This window comes from Ornithodoros turicata, chromosome 1, assembly GCF_037126465.1.
Source record: "Ornithodoros turicata isolate Travis chromosome 1, ASM3712646v1, whole genome shotgun sequence".
Lineage (NCBI taxonomy): Eukaryota > Metazoa > Arthropoda > Arachnida > Ixodida > Argasidae > Ornithodoros > Ornithodoros turicata.
The window spans coordinates 131,160,761-131,181,012 of NC_088201.1; the positions used below are offsets into that span (position 1 = coordinate 131,160,761).

General features: G+C 47.1%; 1 protein-coding gene across 1 annotated transcript in view; it reads right to left on the minus strand.

Annotated features, from left to right (window-relative positions):
• The window catches only part of LOC135369047 (uncharacterized), an 87,278-nt gene extending 74,279 nt beyond the window's left edge, over positions 1-12,999 (minus strand). The window contains exon 1 of the mRNA XM_064602672.1: positions 12,874-12,999. Coding sequence (XP_064458742.1) covers positions 12,874-12,993 — 120 coding nt within the window. The 5' untranslated portion in view covers positions 12,994-12,999. The remainder of the gene's footprint in view (positions 1-12,873) is intronic.
• Positions 13,000-20,252: the final 7,253 nt, after the last annotated feature.

A 20,252-nucleotide genomic window follows, 5' to 3' on the forward strand; every position in this document is an offset into this window, starting at 1 on the left:
ATGGAAAATGGGGAGAAAAAAAGTTCTCTCTTTGACCGCGTTCAAATGTGTCACCAATGTGTGTATTATGTTTTTACATAATAAATACTCTTTTGCCGAACATATTCTATAGACGCTCAGTTGGACGCTCAGTAACAGCTCAACTACATGGAGCAGCACCAATTCTTGGCAAGTCCTTGCTCTGCGCACGTTTCGCTGTTCCCCAGGGACCAGAAGCGTGTCCTATGGAAGCAGCTTGTAAACCGTCGTGAACGCTGCCGAGTCAGCAAAGCAAAGCGAAGTGGTAGGAGCTCTGGGGTAGAGTGCGGAGAGCGAAAAAGTAATAATAAGAATAATAAGCGGCGAAAATTCATAACGGCGGCATCTGTAACGGACGTCGAATGACGAATTTTATCGGCTGTCGGCCGCGGTGCCGTCAGACCTCGGCGAAATCACGCATGACCGCGATAACCGACAATAACCGCCATCACGATCACCAAAGGGATGAGTGTGGCTGTGATTGCAATCGTCATTGAAGTGCCCTTGCGGTGATCCCGGCGCGTTGAAATAACATCAGGAAAACCTGCGGTGATCGCGATCGCGCTCACGGCAGTAATCGGTATTTCGTGATCCCTGTATTGCTACCACGATGCCTCGCCTCTGCAGGCACTTATGGGAATTACAATGTGATTCCTATCAGGCTGTTTTCCCTGAGCGCGATTATTGCGTGATCGCGCACATCACTGCGATCATGTTGTTATGCAAAAGCGCCAAGTATAGGGAAGCGCGCACTTTCTGGGAGCGTTCGCAACGCCGTGTGTTCCGAGTCGAGCCCTCTGGCTAGTTTTATATTATGGTTGATGCTCTTACTTCACGGCTGCCTACCCTCAACATCCCCTGCCCATAAAATTCAAATATAACAGCGATATTTGCATATAACGCTTGCCTTCGGATGCTTTCTCGATGTTGCTATCATACTCCGACATCTCTGGTTTTTCATATCTCGTCTTCGCTGATCACTGTGTCGTTGTGAACCTGTTGTCAGGTGACCAAATGTCTGTTGTCACGATGCTAGAATTTTGCAATGTCGGCATGTGGTGATGGTTTGTGTCGTTTTCTGTTTGCCGCAGTTGGCTTCGCGGCTCCGGCATGTGGACATGCTGGCGACGAGAGGGCCAATGGCGTCGTCAGTTAGGAAATCTCTGTCATAATTGGGAGCTTACATTGCGCTTCTAACACCAATTATTTATTCAGAGCGCAGAAATCCATGAAGGAAACAACATACTAACATTGACATTGAAAAATACGTGTAGCTAAATGAGCTTCTAATGACTATACGACGTGGAATTTCTCCGGCTTTCTGCCCATTTTGACCTCTTCAAGCTTTCAGCACCGAGGATGACTTTTTCCACTGTAGTCGGGAGAAGTGAGGACCGTCGCGCCCTTTGTATTGCACCGGCTACCGGAAAAAGGCGTTCGACGCCACCGGAAGCGGCTGGTATGCCAAAGCAGACCTCCGCTAGACGACCGAGCTTAGGATATCGACTGGTGTTATGTTTCCAAAAGGTGCAGACATCTTGCTTGTCATAGTCTTCCGCAAGAAACTCGTCACGCTCAGACATCTGCCGAACTTCAGGCACCGGAAACACCAAATAAAGGACACTGTAGGTGCAGAGTACTCTGGAAAGATCCACAACGTGCTCTGACCGTGCCTGAAATTCCCCACTATTCTTCCCTTTCCAATCTTTCGCGTGTTACAGGGAAGATACAGCATAAAATTTGTGTCCATGGTGTACGGCTCATCAACGCAATCAGACCTGATTCTTCGCTGCTGCAGCAGCGGCGCAACACCTGTTGCCTGCACAACCACTGCCCAAAAGACCCCACACCCAGGCTCCAACAATTTTTTATTGCCATTGCGACCTTTGATTTGCCTATTTTTGGCCCGAAAGCACAATTACAAAAGGAAATTCACGCCCTCCAAGCCTTTGCTCTGTGCAAGGTGCCATTTGCCAACAGCGCAGCTACATGGTGATCGACAACAGAGAGAGGGCGCAGACAAGCTGGTTCATGATGACAAGGGTGCAACCCGAGGCAGGGAAATAAACAACAGACAACAATTTCCTCAGACACAGCAACAAAATTTAATAGGAAAACGGTCACTATATACACAACAACCTTCGGAGAGGGGGTATGGGCACAAAGGAGGGCTTGCTGACGCAATGTCCACGTGGAGCTATCTCTAAAGATTCCCTGAGTAACCTCCGCCACAAGCAGGTCAGCTGGATCATTTCACGTGGAATCGCCCAGCAGCACACTCCGGCATACACGGGACGGTAGTTTCGCCTTCCGTCGACAGGGGAGAAATTGGCATCGTTCCGCTAAACTTCAGGCGCGCGTCCCTATAATACCAACAGAGGCCTCTTTCGGCAATCAGGGTGAGATCCAAAAATTTCAGTCTATGCTCTGTGGGATGTTCAATAGAAAAAGTTAGTTCCGGGGCGAAAGACGTGATCTTACTCGATAAAAGCTCGGCCGTCAAGGACGGAAGATCGGTTAGGACAATGATATCGTCAACATACCGCCGTATACACAAACGTTCACAGGACGTCTCGGTTATCAAATTTCTAATAGAACGATCAAGGACACTGAAGTAGATTTCAGCTAGAATGGGTGCAACGGAAGCACCAATACAGACACCTTCGGCCTGAATATATGGTTTTCCTTCTCAGGTTACAACAGTAGATTGCAGGTAACATTCTAAGATGGTGAGAAAGTTCGCGGCCGACATCCCAGCAGTGCTTTGGAAAGCGGTTTTTTTGCGGAAAGCGGTTTTTGAAAGCGGAAAGTTTGTCCCAATCACAAAGCTGTACCGTCACGCACAAAAAGCCCTTCGTACCTTGTTCCAGCGGAGTGGTGTACTGTGTTCCTTTTAGTTGTGGTCTATGCTATGTGGGGCGAACAAAGAGGTGCTTGAATCATAGGCTGCAAGAGCATAACCTAAATACTGGGAAGAATCACATTTCCAGTGAACTCGTAGCCCATGTACGTGAATGCAACAATTGCCAACCGATTTTCTCTGAAACCGAAGTTTTGTGTAAAGAAAGGAACTTGTGGCGGAGGTTACTCAGGGAATCTTTAGAGATAGCTGCACGTGGACATTGCGTCAGCAAGCCCTCCTTTGTGCCCATACCCCCTCTCCGGAGGTTGTTGTGTATATAGTGACGGTTTTGCTATTAAATTTTGTTGCTGTGTCTGAGGAAATTGTTGTCTGTTGTTTATTTCCCTGCCTCGGGTTGCATCCTTGTCATCATGAACCAGCTTGTCTGCGCCCTCTCTCTGTTGTCGATCACCATGTAGCTGCGCTGTTGGCAAATGGCACCTTGCACAGAGCAAAGGCTTGGAGGGCGTGAATTTCCTTTTGTAATTGTGCTTTCGGGCCAAAAATAGGCAAATCAAAGGTCGCAATGGCAATAAAAAATTGTTGGAGCCCGGGTGTGGGGTCTTTTGGGCAGTGGTTGTGCAGGCAACAGGTGTTGCGCCGCTGCTGCAGCAGCGAAGAATCAGGTCTGATTGCGTTGATGAGCCGCACACCATGGACACAAATTTTATGCTGTGTCTTCCCTGTAACACGCGAAAGATTGGAAAGGGAAGAATAGTGGGGAATTTCAAGCACGGTCAGAGCACGTTGTGGATCTTTCCAGAGTACTCTGCATCTACAGTGTCCCTTATTTGGTGTTCCCGGTGCCTGAAGTTCGGTAGATGTCTGAGCGTGACGAGTTTCTTGCGGAAGACTATGACAAGCAAGATGTCTGCACCTTCTGGAAACATAACACCAGTCGATATCCTAAGCTCGGTCGTTTAGCGGAGGTCTGCTTTGGCATACCGGCCGCTTCCGGTGGCGTCGAACGCCTTTTTCGGGTAGCCGGTGCAATAAAAGGGCGCGACGGTCCTCACTTCTCCCGACTACAGTGGAAAAAGTCATCCTCGGTGCTGAAAGCTTGAAGGGGTCAAAATGAGCAGGAAGCCGGAGAAATTCCACGTCGTATAGTCATTAGAAGCTCATTTGGCTACACGTATTTTTCAATGTCAATGTTAGGATGTTTTTGCTTCATGCATTTCTGCGCTCTGAATAAATAATTGGTGTTAGAAGCGCAATGTAAGCTCCCAATTATGACAGAGATTGCCTAACTGACGACGCCATTGGCCCTCTCGTCGCCAGTATGTCCACATGCCGGAGCCGCGAAGCCAACTGCGGCAAACAGAAAACGACACAAACCATCACCACATGCCGACATTGCAAAATTCTAGCATCGTGACAACAGACATTTGGTCACCTGACAACAGGTTCACAACGACACAGTGATCAGCGAAGACGAGATATGAAAAACCAGAGACGTCGGAGTATGATAGCAACATCGAGAAAGCATCCGAAGGCAAGCGTTGTATGCAAATATCGCTGTTATATTTGAATTTTATGGGCAGGGGATGTTGAGGGTAGGCAGCCGTGAAGTAAGAGCATCAACCATAATATAAAACTAGCCAGAGGGCTCGACTCGGAACACACGGCGTTGCGAACCCGCCCAGAAAGTGCGCGCTTCCCTATACTTGGCGCTTTTGCATAACAACATGATCGCAGTGATGAGCGCGATCACGCAATAATCGCGCTCATGGAAAACAGCCTGATAGGAGTCACATTGTAATTCCCATAAGTGCCTGCAGAGGCGCGGCATCGTGATCGCAATACAGGGATCACGAAATACCGATTACTGCCGTCAGCGCGATCGCGATCGCGATCACCGCAGGTTTTCCTGATGTTATTTCAACGCGCCGGGATCACCGCAAGGGCACTTCAATGACGATTGCAATCACAGCCACACTCATCCCTTTGGTGATCGTGATGGCGGTTATTGTCGGTTATCGCGGTCATGCGTGATTTCGCCGAGGTCTGACGGCACCACGGCCGACAGCCGATAAAATTCGTCATTCGACGTCCGTTACAGATGCCGCCGTTATGAATCTTCGCCGCTTATTATTCTTATTATTACTTTTTCGCTCTCCGCACTCTACCCCAGAGCTGCTACCACTTCGCTTTGCTTTGCTGACTCGGCAGCGTTCACGACGGTTTACAAGCTGCTTCCATAGGACACGCTTCTGGTCCCTGGGGAACAGCGAAACGTGCGCAGAGCAAGGACTTGCCAAGAATTGGTGCTGCTCCATGTAGTTGAGCTGTTACTGAGCGTCCAACTGAGCGTCTATAGAATATGTTCGGCAGAAGAGTATTTATTATGTAAAAACATAATACACACATTGGTGACACATTTGACGCGGTCAAAGAGAGAACTTTTTTTTCTCCCCATTTTCCATGTGCCTTTAAAATACAGCAAAGATAGTTAGAAATGAAAGTACTTAGGGTAGAGGAGTAAACACTATGAAATGTATTTAAGATACTTATGCTTACTTATATGCTTTGTTTGCACGCAGTAGTAGCTGCATTTCAAAGTGCTCAACCGACAACCGTCCTCACTTTCTTTTAAAAACATTTGCTGCAACACTGAACAATCGCTCCACGGATGCAGGCCTCCCAGAACGTAACACACAAAAACGTACGTTAGAACTCGAAGTAGGAGTGCGGTGCAAGAGGACAATAAAAGGCTCAGCTCGTTTGGACTAGGGTCACTAAACAGAGTCACTAAATGAATAAACTGACTCTATTTTGGAGGACACATCGGACAGACTCGCACAAAAGAGGAGTCGTTGCACTGAGAGTTCAGTTTAAGGTCAGGATACACGTGGTGTTTCAAGCCAAATGATAACAGCGTGGACTTCCTTTGAAACGGTCTGGAATGGTCAACTGCTGTCAGGTGCGGCAAAAAAGAAGAGAAGAAGAAACAAGAATCCCCATCTGAATATTCGACAAAAAGGAAAGAGTAATTACAGTACTGAGTACTAAATACTGCAAAAGTATTTTAATTACAGTACAAATACTTTTCACAAAGCGTATACTCAGTAAGATACTAAGATACCAGCAAAAGTACTTAAGATGCAGTATTTAGAGTACGGTACTCATGATACCTCCAAGTCTGATTGCAATGCAGTCTTCACAGAAGTGTAGTTTAGTAGCCATCTAAGTCTTAAGGGATCGGAAATTTACAAGGGCCCCACATAGACATATTACCTTTCACATTTCTTGAGTGAGGGATACAGGGTTATTTAGAATGTTGAACACGTTGAGCCAATGAATTGCTCGTCCAACGTGAATGCGGACCTGAGCGATTGTAGTTATAGATTCCGTTGTCTTCTACTGACAGCTGGCCCCCTCCTACATTAAAACCACGGTGTAAGATAAAGATAACAGGTGATGACACTCTCTTGTCTCGCCATGCGAAGGCAGCGTCCAGATAATGTTCGCTTTCCAGGCCCCCTGGCCTGATCGCCATCTGACGGTGCGCAAGCTGCCGCACAGCGCACAGCTGCAGAGCTGCACGGTGCGCATTGCTGCCGAGGCCAAGAGCAGAAGACATTCGCTTGCAACGCGGGGAAAGGCATAGGTAAACTTTGGCGGTCCTGTCAGTCCTACTGCGCGCCGAGAGATGGCGATCAGGCGAGGGAGCCTGGAAAGCGAACATTATCTGGACGCTTCGCTGGCGTGGGTGTCATCACCTCTTACCTTTATCTTACACCGTGATTAAAACGCTTCATCACGAGAACAGCACCTTGGCCACTCGCAGTCGTCTTGATCGGAGGAAAGTCCTTGTCGCTCAAAACGACTTCCCCCGGTTTTACAAGTGACGAAAAGCGAGAATGACGGGTAATCTGAGACTGAATGTCTCCCTCCATAAGGCGTTGAAATGAATGCCACCATTCCATTTGGGATTATACCAATGAGCCACTTGAGTGTATATGCACGTTTGTTGTTCCAGTAAAGCTCATGCTGTAGTTCAGGATTGAAGGGGTTTCTGTTCGGATTTCTGTGCAGTCTATGATGTAGGTACTGTCTGGATAATTCTTTTCGAAGCATTCAGGCATGGTTTCCTTGATGCAGTGCCGAGGAGGTACAAATACCCAGTTCTAGAGCTTAATGCTCAAACGGTCTAATGTCACATGAAAGGAACGGCGCGCAGTTGACCTTAATACCACAAACAGCGTGGCAAGCGCCCTCAGACTCACTACTAATTTATGCTTCATCCGAAAGAGCACAACCCTGTCTTTACGTTTGACGTCAAAGAGCCGAAACCGTTGCTCTGGAAGAAGATTCACGAGCACTGTGAATACAGTCAGCGATACGTTGAATTGGTCCCGGGGGGCTAACTCAGACTTCCGCAAGGTAGTAAATCCTCGGAAATCGCATTCTCTTCGCCAAGAAGACTCAGTGCAAGTTGCCTGGAAGCAAACAAGTCCAATAAGGAAGGATTATATGGCGTCTGTGAATACTACTGCGACAACTTAAATTTTCCACATCTGGTAGGCTTTGTCAATAAGTATTCATATGTACGCACCTTCTCCACCTGCTCAGTGTGGATTACTTGACATGCTGCATTCACACCGTCTGTGACAATGAGCAGGATCTTCAACTGGCTTGCATGCAGTGTGCTCTCAGCGTCAGTTCCCTGTGAAAGATACGCATCAATGTTTGTTTATTTATTTTTTATTTAAACAATACCGCAGATCTGACATGGTTCAAGTGTGTGTGTGTGGGGGGGGGGGGGGTACATCACGCGATTACAAATACAAATCACATCTACAATATATGCCCAGGATTCATATGCTAGCAAGCTGATGCATATGGTGCAAGCTGATCAAGGCTGTCCATACGAACAAATGAGCCAGGAAAATTGTTCCGTTCTTCAATAGTTTGACAAAATATGGGTGCTGAAAAGAGTTAGTTCCTGCAAAAATTGGCACAAGTGGAATATCACGTTGGTGCCTTTTCTTTCTGGTCTGCTGTGGTCTAAGCAGTCCCTTCGTGTGGAGCAGACTTTTTCCGCGTATCAGACGAAACAGGAAATTTAGTCAATCTATATAGTCCTACGTGATTTAGGGGTGGTTATTTTGTTGCGTTTCATTAGCGCTGAAGGAGAATCATGTCTACTACAATGCGTACTACATCTCATTATGATTTTTTGTGGTATCACAGCAGAGGCGGGTCTTGACGGGGGTCCGGATGTTCTGACCCCTTCCTGAATTTCTGTCTTCAAATAGCGTTTAATTGACCCTGGATCACGTGTCCAGCATGCTGTCCATGACTGGACACCCTCCTCAGAAAAATCCTGGTTCCGCCCCTGTATCACATTTGCTTACCACATCTTTGCCCATTGGAAGCCTCTGGGCAGTTGAGGCAACATCTGCAAGCATACCCAGTTCTTCATCACGGCCCAGCTCAAAATCACCTACTTCCATGACCAGAGTTCTGGGACGCCTCCTCTGATGCCGGTTTTGCATGATAACAGAACGACATGTAAGAAAGCCAACTTCAAAGATAAGCACGAAGTGAGGAGGAAAGAAGATGGAAAGAGGCGCGGGCAGACGAGAAAGGGAATTTGTACAGCCGATATCGATAGATATCGAGTGCGGGGCAGTCTAGCGCACACGCACGAGCGCACACGCCGAACGAAGAGTGAAAATGGATGGATCAGCTCTGAAAACTTTTACCAAGCTTTTCCGTCACTGTACTGCTGTTCAGAAGTCCGAGCTCCAACTCACAGCGTGCGGAACGCTGTGTTTTGCACGCGTAAAGGAATGCATGATCCACGATGACAAAATGTGGCTCGGTTGCATTAAATGTCCCCTAAACTTAGGACTAATCCGTGAATTTTGTATCGTCTGATAGCGACGTAACGTGGATTCCATAATGTTAGCCAGTGTTGGCAAAGTAGAGTTGAGGATCACCCGCGTCCAAAGACGTTTCTTCTCAGTTCAGATATTAGTGAGTGTTAGTATATCGTTGGCTGTCGGTTTTGCGTACGTAAGGGATAGCGTAGTGGTTCTGCGCAACGCGGAAAATTATCGTTATACTCTGCGCGTGCGCAGGACCAGCAACGCTATCCCTTAACTTACGCAAAGGCGATAGTATACGGTATACTAAACCTTACTATTAATATGCGTTAGTGAGACTGCGCTAGCGTCACACTGCAGAAATGTAGTTCGGGTTCTGTGTAAGAAATTTGTAACGAAAAGAAAAATAATGAAAATAATGACGAAGGTCATATGTCTCCACAATTTTCTCCTCGGCGGTATATTCCAGAAATTACCCCACATTATAATAGCGAGCGTTAGTAGAGCGGTGATAAGGTCACCGTTAACTTACTGTACCTTATACCGGAACCACTGACAGATACAGAGTGACTTATAATCTTATGTGTTGACAGGGTGCGGTAAGCGCGGTAGCCTATACCGGGCTCCCGGTAGCGGTCTGCAACACTCACAAGAGAGTTTTTGTGCATCGTACGCTATCGTCTTAGCGTACGTAAGGAATAGCGTGATGGTTCAGCGCAGTGCGCGGAGCTCGCATTCTGTTTTGCGCGTGCGCAGAACCACCAACGTTATCCCTTGCGTACGCAAAGGCGATAGCGTACGAGGCACTAAAGCTCACCACTATTTGTTTGTAGCGGGCCGTGGACAACGACGAAGATGGCCACGCGCCTGGGGCACCTGCCTCAGTTCCACCGGTGCGGCCATGGAGATAGGCCACCGTCATCGCCTCTCCGTGGCATACCATCATCGCCGGTCGGGACTCATGTGGAGGAAGACTATCGTCCTCTACATTTGGTGACCCGGACGATGAAGATCAAGTTCGGAGCAGTTAGGCCCTTGACTATCCCAAATTTCTGACAACACCATCGACTAGCACTACCACGGCACGCTCTCCCTGGAAGCCACCGCCATTCCTCATCATGACGGCATCACGACCGCTGCTCGCCGATCAACACGCCGACCGCTCCCGTCCCGCTTCTGTCCACGCTACCGATCCGACCGACCCGCACCGACCGACCGCCCGACTCGCAAGGACCCGACCGACCCGTACCGACCGACCGACAGACCCGCAACGACCCGACCGCTCACTGATCATCGCATCCGCCCACCGACCATCGATTCAACGCTTCCAGGGACCGCTATCCAAGGCCCCCGGCACACTCACCACCCTCTTCTTCATTTCTGCATCTCAACTCTCACTCGCTGCCGGCCGCGACACCTGAACAACGTGCTCGCCTGCCGGTTTCGGCAGTCGCGGCTGCCGACGCCACGGCACGCATCAGCCGGCGTCTCGGCAATCCTCACGGCTACGCAGCCTCACTTCCTGGGACCCTACGAGCCCTCGCTCCCGTGCCGGTTGCGGCACCCCAGGCCACGACTTCAACGCCAGACCACGCCCTCGACGACGTCAAAGTTCATCTCTGGCAAACCTCATCTCGGCCGCTCCCGCCCCACTCATCGACCTCTGCCTGCAACGTGTGCTGTGCCGCCCGTGGACATGTCCAGCAGTGCGCGTCATCCACGGTCACTCTTGCTCTTTCCCTCCGGTACAGACGTGATTCTTCTATCTTTCTTATCGCTGCTCCGCGTCTGAGGGGGGAGCACTGTAGCGGGCCGTGGACAACGACGAAGATGGCCACGCGCCTGGGGCACCTGTCTCAGTTCCACCGGTGCGGCCATGGAGATAGGCCACCGTCATCGCCTCTCCGTGGCATACCCCTGTAGCGGGCCGTGGACAATGACGAAGATGGCCACGCGCCTGAAGCACCTGCCTCAGTTCCACCGGCGCGGCCATGGAGATAGGCCACCGTCATCGCCTCTCCGTGGCATACCATCATCGCCGGTCGGGGCTCATGTAGAGGAACTCCACCTCCTCTACATTTGGTGACCCTGTGACCCTGTGACGTGATGCTGTCGTCGTGACCGGGAGGGTGAAATGCTGGACGGCTGCAGAGGTGGGCGGGCCGTGCTGGACGGTGAGGCCGCAGATGGAAAGGCGCCGGGTACGTTAACGGCGGGGTTTGCGGGCAGTGGGTCCAAGTATAGGGCGCTGTGGTAGTGCTCGTCGAAGGCGTCGTCAGGAATTTGGGATAGTAACCAGCCGAATTGCTCCGAACATGGTGTTCGTTGTTCGGGTCACCAAATGTAGAGGACGGTGGTCTTCCTCTACACCATCATCGCCGGTCGGGACTCATGTGGAGGAAGACTATCGTCCTCTACAGGTTTTAGTGCATGTACGCTATCGCCTTTGCGCGCGGAACGGATAGCGTTGATGATTTTGCGCACGCCCACAACGCCGCCCACAAAGAGAGCTTCGCGCAGTGCGCAGAACCACCAGCGCTAGCCCTCCCGTACGCAAAGGCGATAGCGTACCCGATATACTAAAACTCTCTCATGAAAAGAAGCTATATCCTATGAGCTACGAAAACGAATTCACTCAACGGCACTTCGCACTTGTTACTCTGTTTTCACCGTATCATGTACTTCAGTTTGTTCTTGGCATCATCATGAGTACATTGTAGTGCTCTATTCCATGTTTGGTCCAAACCACCTCTTGTCTCTTTCGCCGTCGGGCACCTTCTTTCTGTAGATAGGAGGAAAGACGGTGGGCAAGTACGAAGGACGTCCTTCGATGTTGCTCACATGATTGTCGACGAAGTTCGCACAGCAGATTCTTGTCCTCTTCGTCAGCTGTCAAGAAGAACCGTCTGTGCTAAAAGGAACGCGCCATGATCACCAGCGTATCAGACGCATTCAGGTACTTACTTTTTCCTCCGTGCTGTCTCGTACCATTTCCCGGGGAACGAATGAAAAGTTATCGAAGGAACTTCTCCTTGTTTTCCCCATACTGTTGTGACAGTTAATTACGCAATCAGTAAAGACAGCCGGATTTCCGTTCCTTCGGCGGCAAGTTCTTCGCGTCGCCGTCCATCCTTTCTATGGAAGCACGACAGCCCAAACGTTCAAACTGCCCTGCGAGAACTACCAACCCGCGAGAGGGGAGACAAATGTTCCTGCTCCAGCCGCTAGGGGAGAGATCCGCGCTGGTGTGCACCCGCGAAACTCCAGCCGCCCTCCCCAATGGCATATTATTTATCATATTGCTCGCGTTGTGTCAGCTGCAATGCCACTCCGTCATAACCGCTGTGAAATCTAGACGGACCTGTTCAACCCAAGAGCGACGTTGCATGTACACCCTCTTGCTCCAGTTATTGAGATCGATAAGCCCAATATTGGAGAAAATATATATCGGAGCACATATTCACGTCATCTTGCTCAGTGAGACCTTATTTCCATCTTGTAACAGGTTTAATTAACTTTACAAGACTTCCCTACTAGGATTCGGAATCCAGACAGATTTTACAATCCCAGGATTTCGGGAGTTCTAAGACTCAGGAATCACCAGTACAAAAACTAATATTTCAAGTAAACAAAAATGCCACGCTCACCATACCCCATGCAAGGAAGCGCCAAATTCTATTCTGGTCTACTACCACAATCGTGTAGTCGTTTATTGTATAGCTATATCATATTCTAAAAGTCTCAGTTCTAGGGTATTCGTGAAACGGCAGCATCTGTGTAATTTCTCGGCACAGTCAGGTCATTTTCTGTATAGGTACAGGGTCATTGTACAGTTTTCAGAGCCAAGGCAAACGAGCGAATTACAACAAACCTCACTGTGCAAAAGGACAATGACTGTGAAATTCGTATTCCGCTAGTTGCTGATGACATTGACGCACGCGTACAATCGCATGCTATATCCTGCGTGTTCTTGAACTGTTGCAAATGACGGTGCATGAGTCAGCATTACTGCCTGTATTGGTCACTGTTGTACACAGCTTTCAATGAAAATATTATCTCCGAAAACATATTATATTAATCACGCAATATTCGATAACCATACTAGAGTCACACACTTACTCGTTCGAAGTCCTGATACCCCTGAAGCTCTGGTCGATTTGCTGCATTCTTTGCGTCGTAGTTCTCAGCAAAGGCACAGATAGACAGTACAACAGCAACGAATTTCATTGCAGGTGGCATCTTAGGTAGACACTGTGCAACTAATGTATTGCCTTTGTCTAAAATTGTCTTTAACAATCTATTCTGTTATTCAGAGCGCTCAGTCATACTCACTCGTGTTACACTGTCACGTTCGGGAAAACAATCGCTCTCATTGCAAAGCCACTTGTACGGCTCATATGGTTTTCCGAAAACTCTGGACTCCTCTTGGCGTGATGTCATGCACATGCTTTGTTTCTTTGAAGTAAAACAATCAATTACAACAATAACAACAACTTTATTGTGAGATGATGAATGGGGAGTTTCATCTTGCCAATACAACAGCTATTCACATTAAAGCTGGGCGTGCATACATATACAATGTTTTACTTAGGTGCTGTATCAGTGCAACCTCCGAGCAGCCGATATTCACTATGACATTCGTTTCTGTTTACTCTTCCATTCAGCAGGACAAATTATGGCTCACAGACTACAGGGTAGCTTGTCCCAAACTTTCTAAATAACTGGAGGCACATTTTCGTAGCCTTTTTGATTTCATGTTTGTTTAAGAAAAAGTTAACGAATAAGCTGCTTATCAGCATCACTGAGCAATGATTGAGGGTGCTTATGATAATTTTTTCATGTTAATAATAAAACTGGGATTATGATACAATTTGTACCAGGATACATACTGCGCAGTCTGTTGTGTATGATGCATTAATGTAAATGCCGCCATGACCTGATATATACCTGATTAGACACGGGCCACGATTTTAAAACCCACGAGTGCTACAAACTGCAGCCACCTGTTCAATGTATATGTTTTTGAGAAGAGTGTTATTCCTGACTGCAATTAACTAAAGTGGAACTGTCTCTACTGTGACTAAAGCACGGAAGTACAACCAGATGGTGTATGGGATGGCCCGTCTGATTGCAAATACCCTCTAGAAGCCATTAGTAACGGCGTATCACTGAAACCTAAAAGGGTGCTAACAAAGCAACCCAAGGGAAATTTAAAAAAAACAAAGAGAGAAAAAAGATAACCACCGGAAGAGCCCTGCAAAACGAAGTTGAAAGCTCTACGCGAGGCAGTCGGTAGAAGATGTAGCCAGAAGTCGGACGCCCCAGCATCAACCCCACTCAAAGTTCCGTTGATTTTATTTCTAAAATTTAACTTAGTCAGTACTATCCACCTTGTGTGTGTTAGAGAAGTGAAGTGAAATGCCCATCTGTGTTCAACGATCAAGACTTCGTCGACAAGCATCATCACTCACCCCAAGGAACCTTCGAAGACAACCACTGCACATCACCTAACAGATAAGGCTTTGATTTGTTGTCCGCCACTCGCAACGTTGGACATTTAATTTTTGCTGTCAACCGTAACTGCTATTTGAGTCCTGGCCTTAGTCACCCTGTTGTTATTGATTGCTTATCGATACCAGGAATTTATGGGTAGAGTAAACTTGTTATTGTTACCAACACCTCAACCCTCCTCGTAGTTACTGTTGTGTCGCTCCCGAGCGCGTGTCTTCTGACCCGGAGACAGTCCGCCCACTTCTTGTGTGTTTGTCGGAACGGTGATTCATCGGACACTGTGGCTGCGTTTAGCTTTTGCCAGCGGAAGCAAGCCTAGCCCTCCGGATCTAGCGACGGAGGTGAAAGCCCACTTGGTGCGATCGCGAAGCAGACCCAGTGAATTCACACCAGTCTTGCGGATTTGAATCCACGGATTTGATTTAAATCCACCGGAGGGCTTGCAGATTTGATTTGCGCAAAAAAATATGGGCAGGATTTGGATTTGGATTGAATCGCATTTTCCACGAATGATTTGGGTTTGGATTCAATCGCCCCTTTTTCAGCGGATTTGCGCGTGGATTATTTCGTCAAGCTCCCTCACAAGATGTATGGATTTTAAATTGAGCGAAGCGCCGTTTCGCATTCTACGCGATGATGTTACCTTGTCTGAAATCTGCACAAGCACTAGCGGCGTCCCTCTCTCCAGAGCGACAGGAGTAGCCGTTTCGTTCCAAGCACCTCCCCTCACCGCACCGAGGGAACACAGGAACAGGCGCAGTTCTTTGAACCCAGTTAACGTTATTTTGTCGATTGGACGGCACCTTTCCCGCGGACCTCTAGCGAGTACCTAGAGTACCTAGCGAGGACCTAGAGTCTTCAAGCACGACCCGTTTCAAGCTTTTCCTACTCCCACGGACAATCATGGCAAGATGTGCCACTCTTCCTCGCATACATTTTTTTTCCCTTGATTACAACAGTCTGTACTGCGCGAGGAAAATTGTTACAAAGCCCCGAAACGTCAGCATTAAAATAGACCCGTGGGCTACATGTTTAGTATAAGTATTCGTAACATGTCCCACGATTTATTAGCGATCCATTTAATTGTGACCACCAGGGTATAGTAACCAACGACCTGTGGTCTTTTGAGTACTGATGGTAGAAATCGACGCAGGCGTGTGTGTTTCGGCGTAGCTGAGCCTATGCCCGCGACAGGAATTCCATCACTCAGGCGTGTTCGCCCGGTGCTAAATGACGAGGAGGTTCCTGACCCAAAATCCGCTTTTGGGAAGGTGTACCATACCTACCAACTACACACTGTTCATGCCCCGTGAAGCCCGAGTCAACACCAACACGATACATGATGATGGAGATGGGGGTTGTGCACCGCCCCTCCCAGAGTGAGCCAGTCATCTACGATTCAATACACTTTTATCAGTATCACTTTTTCTAATTTGGTGTAACACAAAAATTTAAGGGCACTTAGCGAATTACGTGTTGGCAATGAAACAAAGAGTGCGGCTGATTTTCGATAAAGTTTTGCTATTTTCTTTCTGGATGCCTTCAACCTCCAATCATTCATTCATTACATGTATTTTCGTTGGGCTTCCCTTTGCGCCCCTCGTCCACTGGCATTGCGCAATTCCGCGCGGCGGAGTGGCCAGCTGTCGGCTACGCGCCGGCGAGGAGAGCTGTCTGAGCCAACGGGGAATTAAATGACGGAGGACGAGTTTTTTTCGTGAGGAGGAATCTAATGCTATCACACTGCAGGCCGACGCAGCTCTCGGCTCGGGCAATGCTCGGGACTGCCTAGCTGTGGGGGAAGTACTCATGCCCTCCAAAACGCGGCCGTTGTTAGCTTCCAGCTAATCGTACGGCGGCTGGTCAACGATCCCAACAATCCGAAATGGCTGCGCGTCTTCAACCATTAAGAGAGAGCACGCTCGGCATGCCCGTTGTCCGCACGGGGCGTGCGAACGCTAGAGGTGACACAATGAGGTCGCCTTCTGACCACTCTTGGGTAGTTCCATTTTAAATCGACAAGGGTGGGAAATTGACAATTTTGAATTTCCATGAAAAAAATATATGTTAGATAGCATCTCGATTGATGACAAATACAACAATTTCGAGCTCCGATGAACCGTTTCCGATATATAGAGGCGGAAGGTTGCGGCGGCGAATGTTGGTTCGAATTTTTTCCCAACTTTGGCCTCATAGCAACGCGCTTCTTCTTTTACCATATCCTTCAACTTTGGCTGATAAAAACTATGGGTTCAAGACAGCACGCGAAAAAAGTCCCGTGACTCCTACTTTAAAGGTGCGATACGAAAAAATTCCCGAATACAGCACTTCCGGCAAAAAATGTATGATTCGAACTTTTATTGTTCATGAGCCGGTACACACATTCCCTTGAAGGTAAATTCATTAGAACCGCTAACTCATTCTCTATTGAATGGTATATACATCATTTATGTAGCTCCTGTGGTAGAGCGAGCAGACGGCTGTAAGTAGAAGCAACTCTCCAAATTGCTCCCCCCAATCGCCCAAACAAAACGTCAGTCTATACATTCAATTTCCCTCTCCCCCCTCCCCCACTACGCTCTCCGACAAAGAAACCGCCCGCCCCCCCCCCCAAACCGAGCGTCTGGATCCGCCCCTGACACAGGCTGATACGTGGTGACTGATAGTCGGGTACGCGCCGAGCAGGCGTAACCGAAAATGTCTTTCTAAACTCAAAAATTTATGTCCTGAAGTATGAATAAAATTTCGGCCAGCGGATTGATAGGTTGGCCCTTTATATCCTCGTCAATCAGACGAAATTTATTGCTCTTTGTGCCACGTCACGCTGTTATTTAAGCTTTGTTTAGTGAATACGTGCAGTATTAGTAATTTGTAAACGCGGTTATAGGTCTAGTAATGCTACCGCACGAATTTTGGCTCCCGGATTTGTCAAAAGATTCGATAAATCCTGATTTAAAAGCGGATTTGATTTAGGTCCGGAAAAACAAATCCGGACTTAAAAGGATTTGATTTACCGTGTCAAAATTAAATCCGGACTTGATTTGGATTTGATTTATTACCTTCAGAAAAAATGAGGGTTTGATTTAAATCCGATTTGAGCGGCCAAATCCGCAACACTGGTCCACACGCAGTGACAGGGAAAGAGGAGGGTTGAGGCTTGTGTGCGCGTATACCGACTCCCAAAATGGAAACAGATTTAACGGAGGAACTAATTACTCTCGGAAAAGACCTCGGTTTTGAGGGAGGCGGGGACTTTATTGGCAGAAAAAAAGAAAAAGAAGAAAAGGAAGGGGAAGGTCAGCCATGCAGCACGCAGACTTGCTATTCCCTAAGCACAAAAAAAAAAAGGAAAAGGAAAAAATATAAACAAGAAAGAAAGGAAATAACAAAAAGACAAATAAACAAATAAACAAACAAACAAAAACAAGAAAAAATGAAAAAGACACTCGGCCCACAGGGAGCCCAGGAAGCCCGTATCACGCAGAAAGCGGAGCACCGCTTGCGTGACTCTCCATTGGCTAGCTCGCGGCACAAGGCCAAGGAGTGTTGCAAGCGAAACGTCTGTCCGTTCACCCGTTTTGAGGGGGAAGAACTTGAAGAACGGGTTAAGACAGAGCGTGAGAGAGAGCGCGAAGATAAAGCTGCAGAGCGTGAAAGAAGAAAAACAGAAGCTGAAGCAGCTGAAAGATTGAAACAGCTAGAACTTCTTCAACTCATTTCATTTCATTTCATTTATTTCTTCACAGAAAACAAGTGAACGGGAGGCTGAGGCAAAAAAAGTCCCTAAGGGACTTGACAGAGGCCTCAGTCACCCGCCATCAGCAAAGACAATGCATATATACAGCAGAAAGCACAATACGTAACACTGATAATGCTTGATAATACAAACATGATAAGTATAATGATTTGTAACATACACTCTCGTTACTTAATGAACTCAAAAAGTTTTCGCACTGCAACTAAAAAGTTTAATGAGTAAAGCAAGAAGTAGAAAGTACTGCATTCGGCTCAACATGAAAAGAAGCGGCCAAAAACATTATTCTAATGCACAAAAATAGCCTAACAATTCACACTTGGATATTTTGGTAAGGTCATTGTCAAAAGTATTTAGCAGCTTACTTAGATTGTACTGCAAAGTTTGAAAGCCATAGGAAGTCCTACATTGAAGAAAGGAGTATCTACAAGGATTGCGGTAGCTATAGACGTGGCTCACGCGTTTCAAATTTGCCATGTCTATAGAAACTCGTTGTCATTTTCTCTAATGGCTTTCTTATATCCTAGAGCAAGTCTGTAGTTATACAAGTTGTGAATTTTTGGTATATAATGTTTTGTGAACAAGCCTAACGTTGTATGTCTATAAGGTAAGTTTTCTAAAAGCCTTAAGAATTTTTTTCTGAACCAGTAAGAGTTTGGAGAGTGAGTGTTTTGAGGATGTGCCCCAAACAAGAAGACAATAGTTGAAATGCGGTTCAATTAGCGTACGATATAACAATGTCAAAATGTTGGCTGGTAAGATGAATTTGTACTTAAATATTAGTCCAAGACTGGAGCACGCCTTCGCCCGAACATGTTGAATGTGAGCATCCCAAGTTAGAAAGGCGGAAAAATACACTCCTAGGAGTTTAACCTTTTCAACTACTTCAACTTTTTCGCCACATAAAAGTATATCATTTGTTAATTGGAAGCTTCGGTTGCGAGATCTGAAAATGATTGCCTTGGTTTTGGCTGGATTAAGCCGCAGACGGTTTGTATCTGACCATTCAGAGAGCTTTAGAAGTACTGCATTAGCTTTCTCAACAACATCTCTGATGTCCCTACCCGTGAAGAACATGCTGGTGTCGTCCGCATACATTACAAACTTTGTCTCTGAGCACACGTCTACAATATCATTTACGTATAGGTTAAAGAGAAGGGGGCCCAACAAGCTGCCTTGTGGAACTCCGGATTTCACGGGCTTGAAAGATGACTTCTTGTCTTTTATAATTACGCACTGTAGCCTACAGCTAAGATATGACGTTAACAGCATTAAAGGACGTCCGCGTATGCCGTAGGAAGAAAGCTTACTTAGTAAAATTGTGTGATCTATCGAGTCGGGTTACGCCCCATTTCGTCCAAACGTTTATTTCGTCCAAGTACTCACAACGTCCAAATATTTAATTCGTCCAAAAAAATCGGACGTACTGAACACTTGGACGAAATGAACAGGCGAGGAGAAACTTGCCCAGCGCGTCCAATACCCGTACCGTCCAATAACCAGAGGTGGGGAAATTACTTTTATTTTGTAATGCATTACCATTACTCATTACTTGTATAAAAAACTAATGCATTACATTACTCATTACTTTTTCGATATCAGTAATGCATTAGTAATGCCATTACTTTAACGAAGTAATGGCATTACTCTGGCATTACATTTACGTTTTAGGGCATAAGCCTCAAAGGTGCTATGCATAAGGTTTTTCCTTGCTTTTCTTGCTATAGGCAATAGCCACCCTGGTATCCCCAAATCGGTGCCACTAAATCCCCGCAGAAGCGAGTCTGATAGGCTAAGATTTATTGAAGATGTTGCCTTTTCTTGCATTATGGAGCCAGCGGATCAGACCCAGCCTACAGCTCTGTCCTGGCAGAGAAACTACCTCTGACAGCACAAGAGAAGCTAACACGGTACTATACCAAAACAGTGAATCCCTACAGCAATTTTTACGCATTACCCTCATAGAGGTTATATTTCTATTTCATTGATTTTCCTTTACTCCAAATGCGCACAAGAGAAAACCCGTGATATCATCATGTAGACACTTGTGACACACACCGCTGACTGTTGAACTCTTGCAGAATTCCCCAGGCTGCACCTTTCTCTTTCCTTGTTGCCCTGTGCTCATTGTTAAAGGCGGGTTGAAGAAAACCTGGACGTTCCCAATCTTCACGTGGCGCAATGAACATTCGACAAAAGTAATGAGTAATGCCACCCTGCATTACTCAGTCGA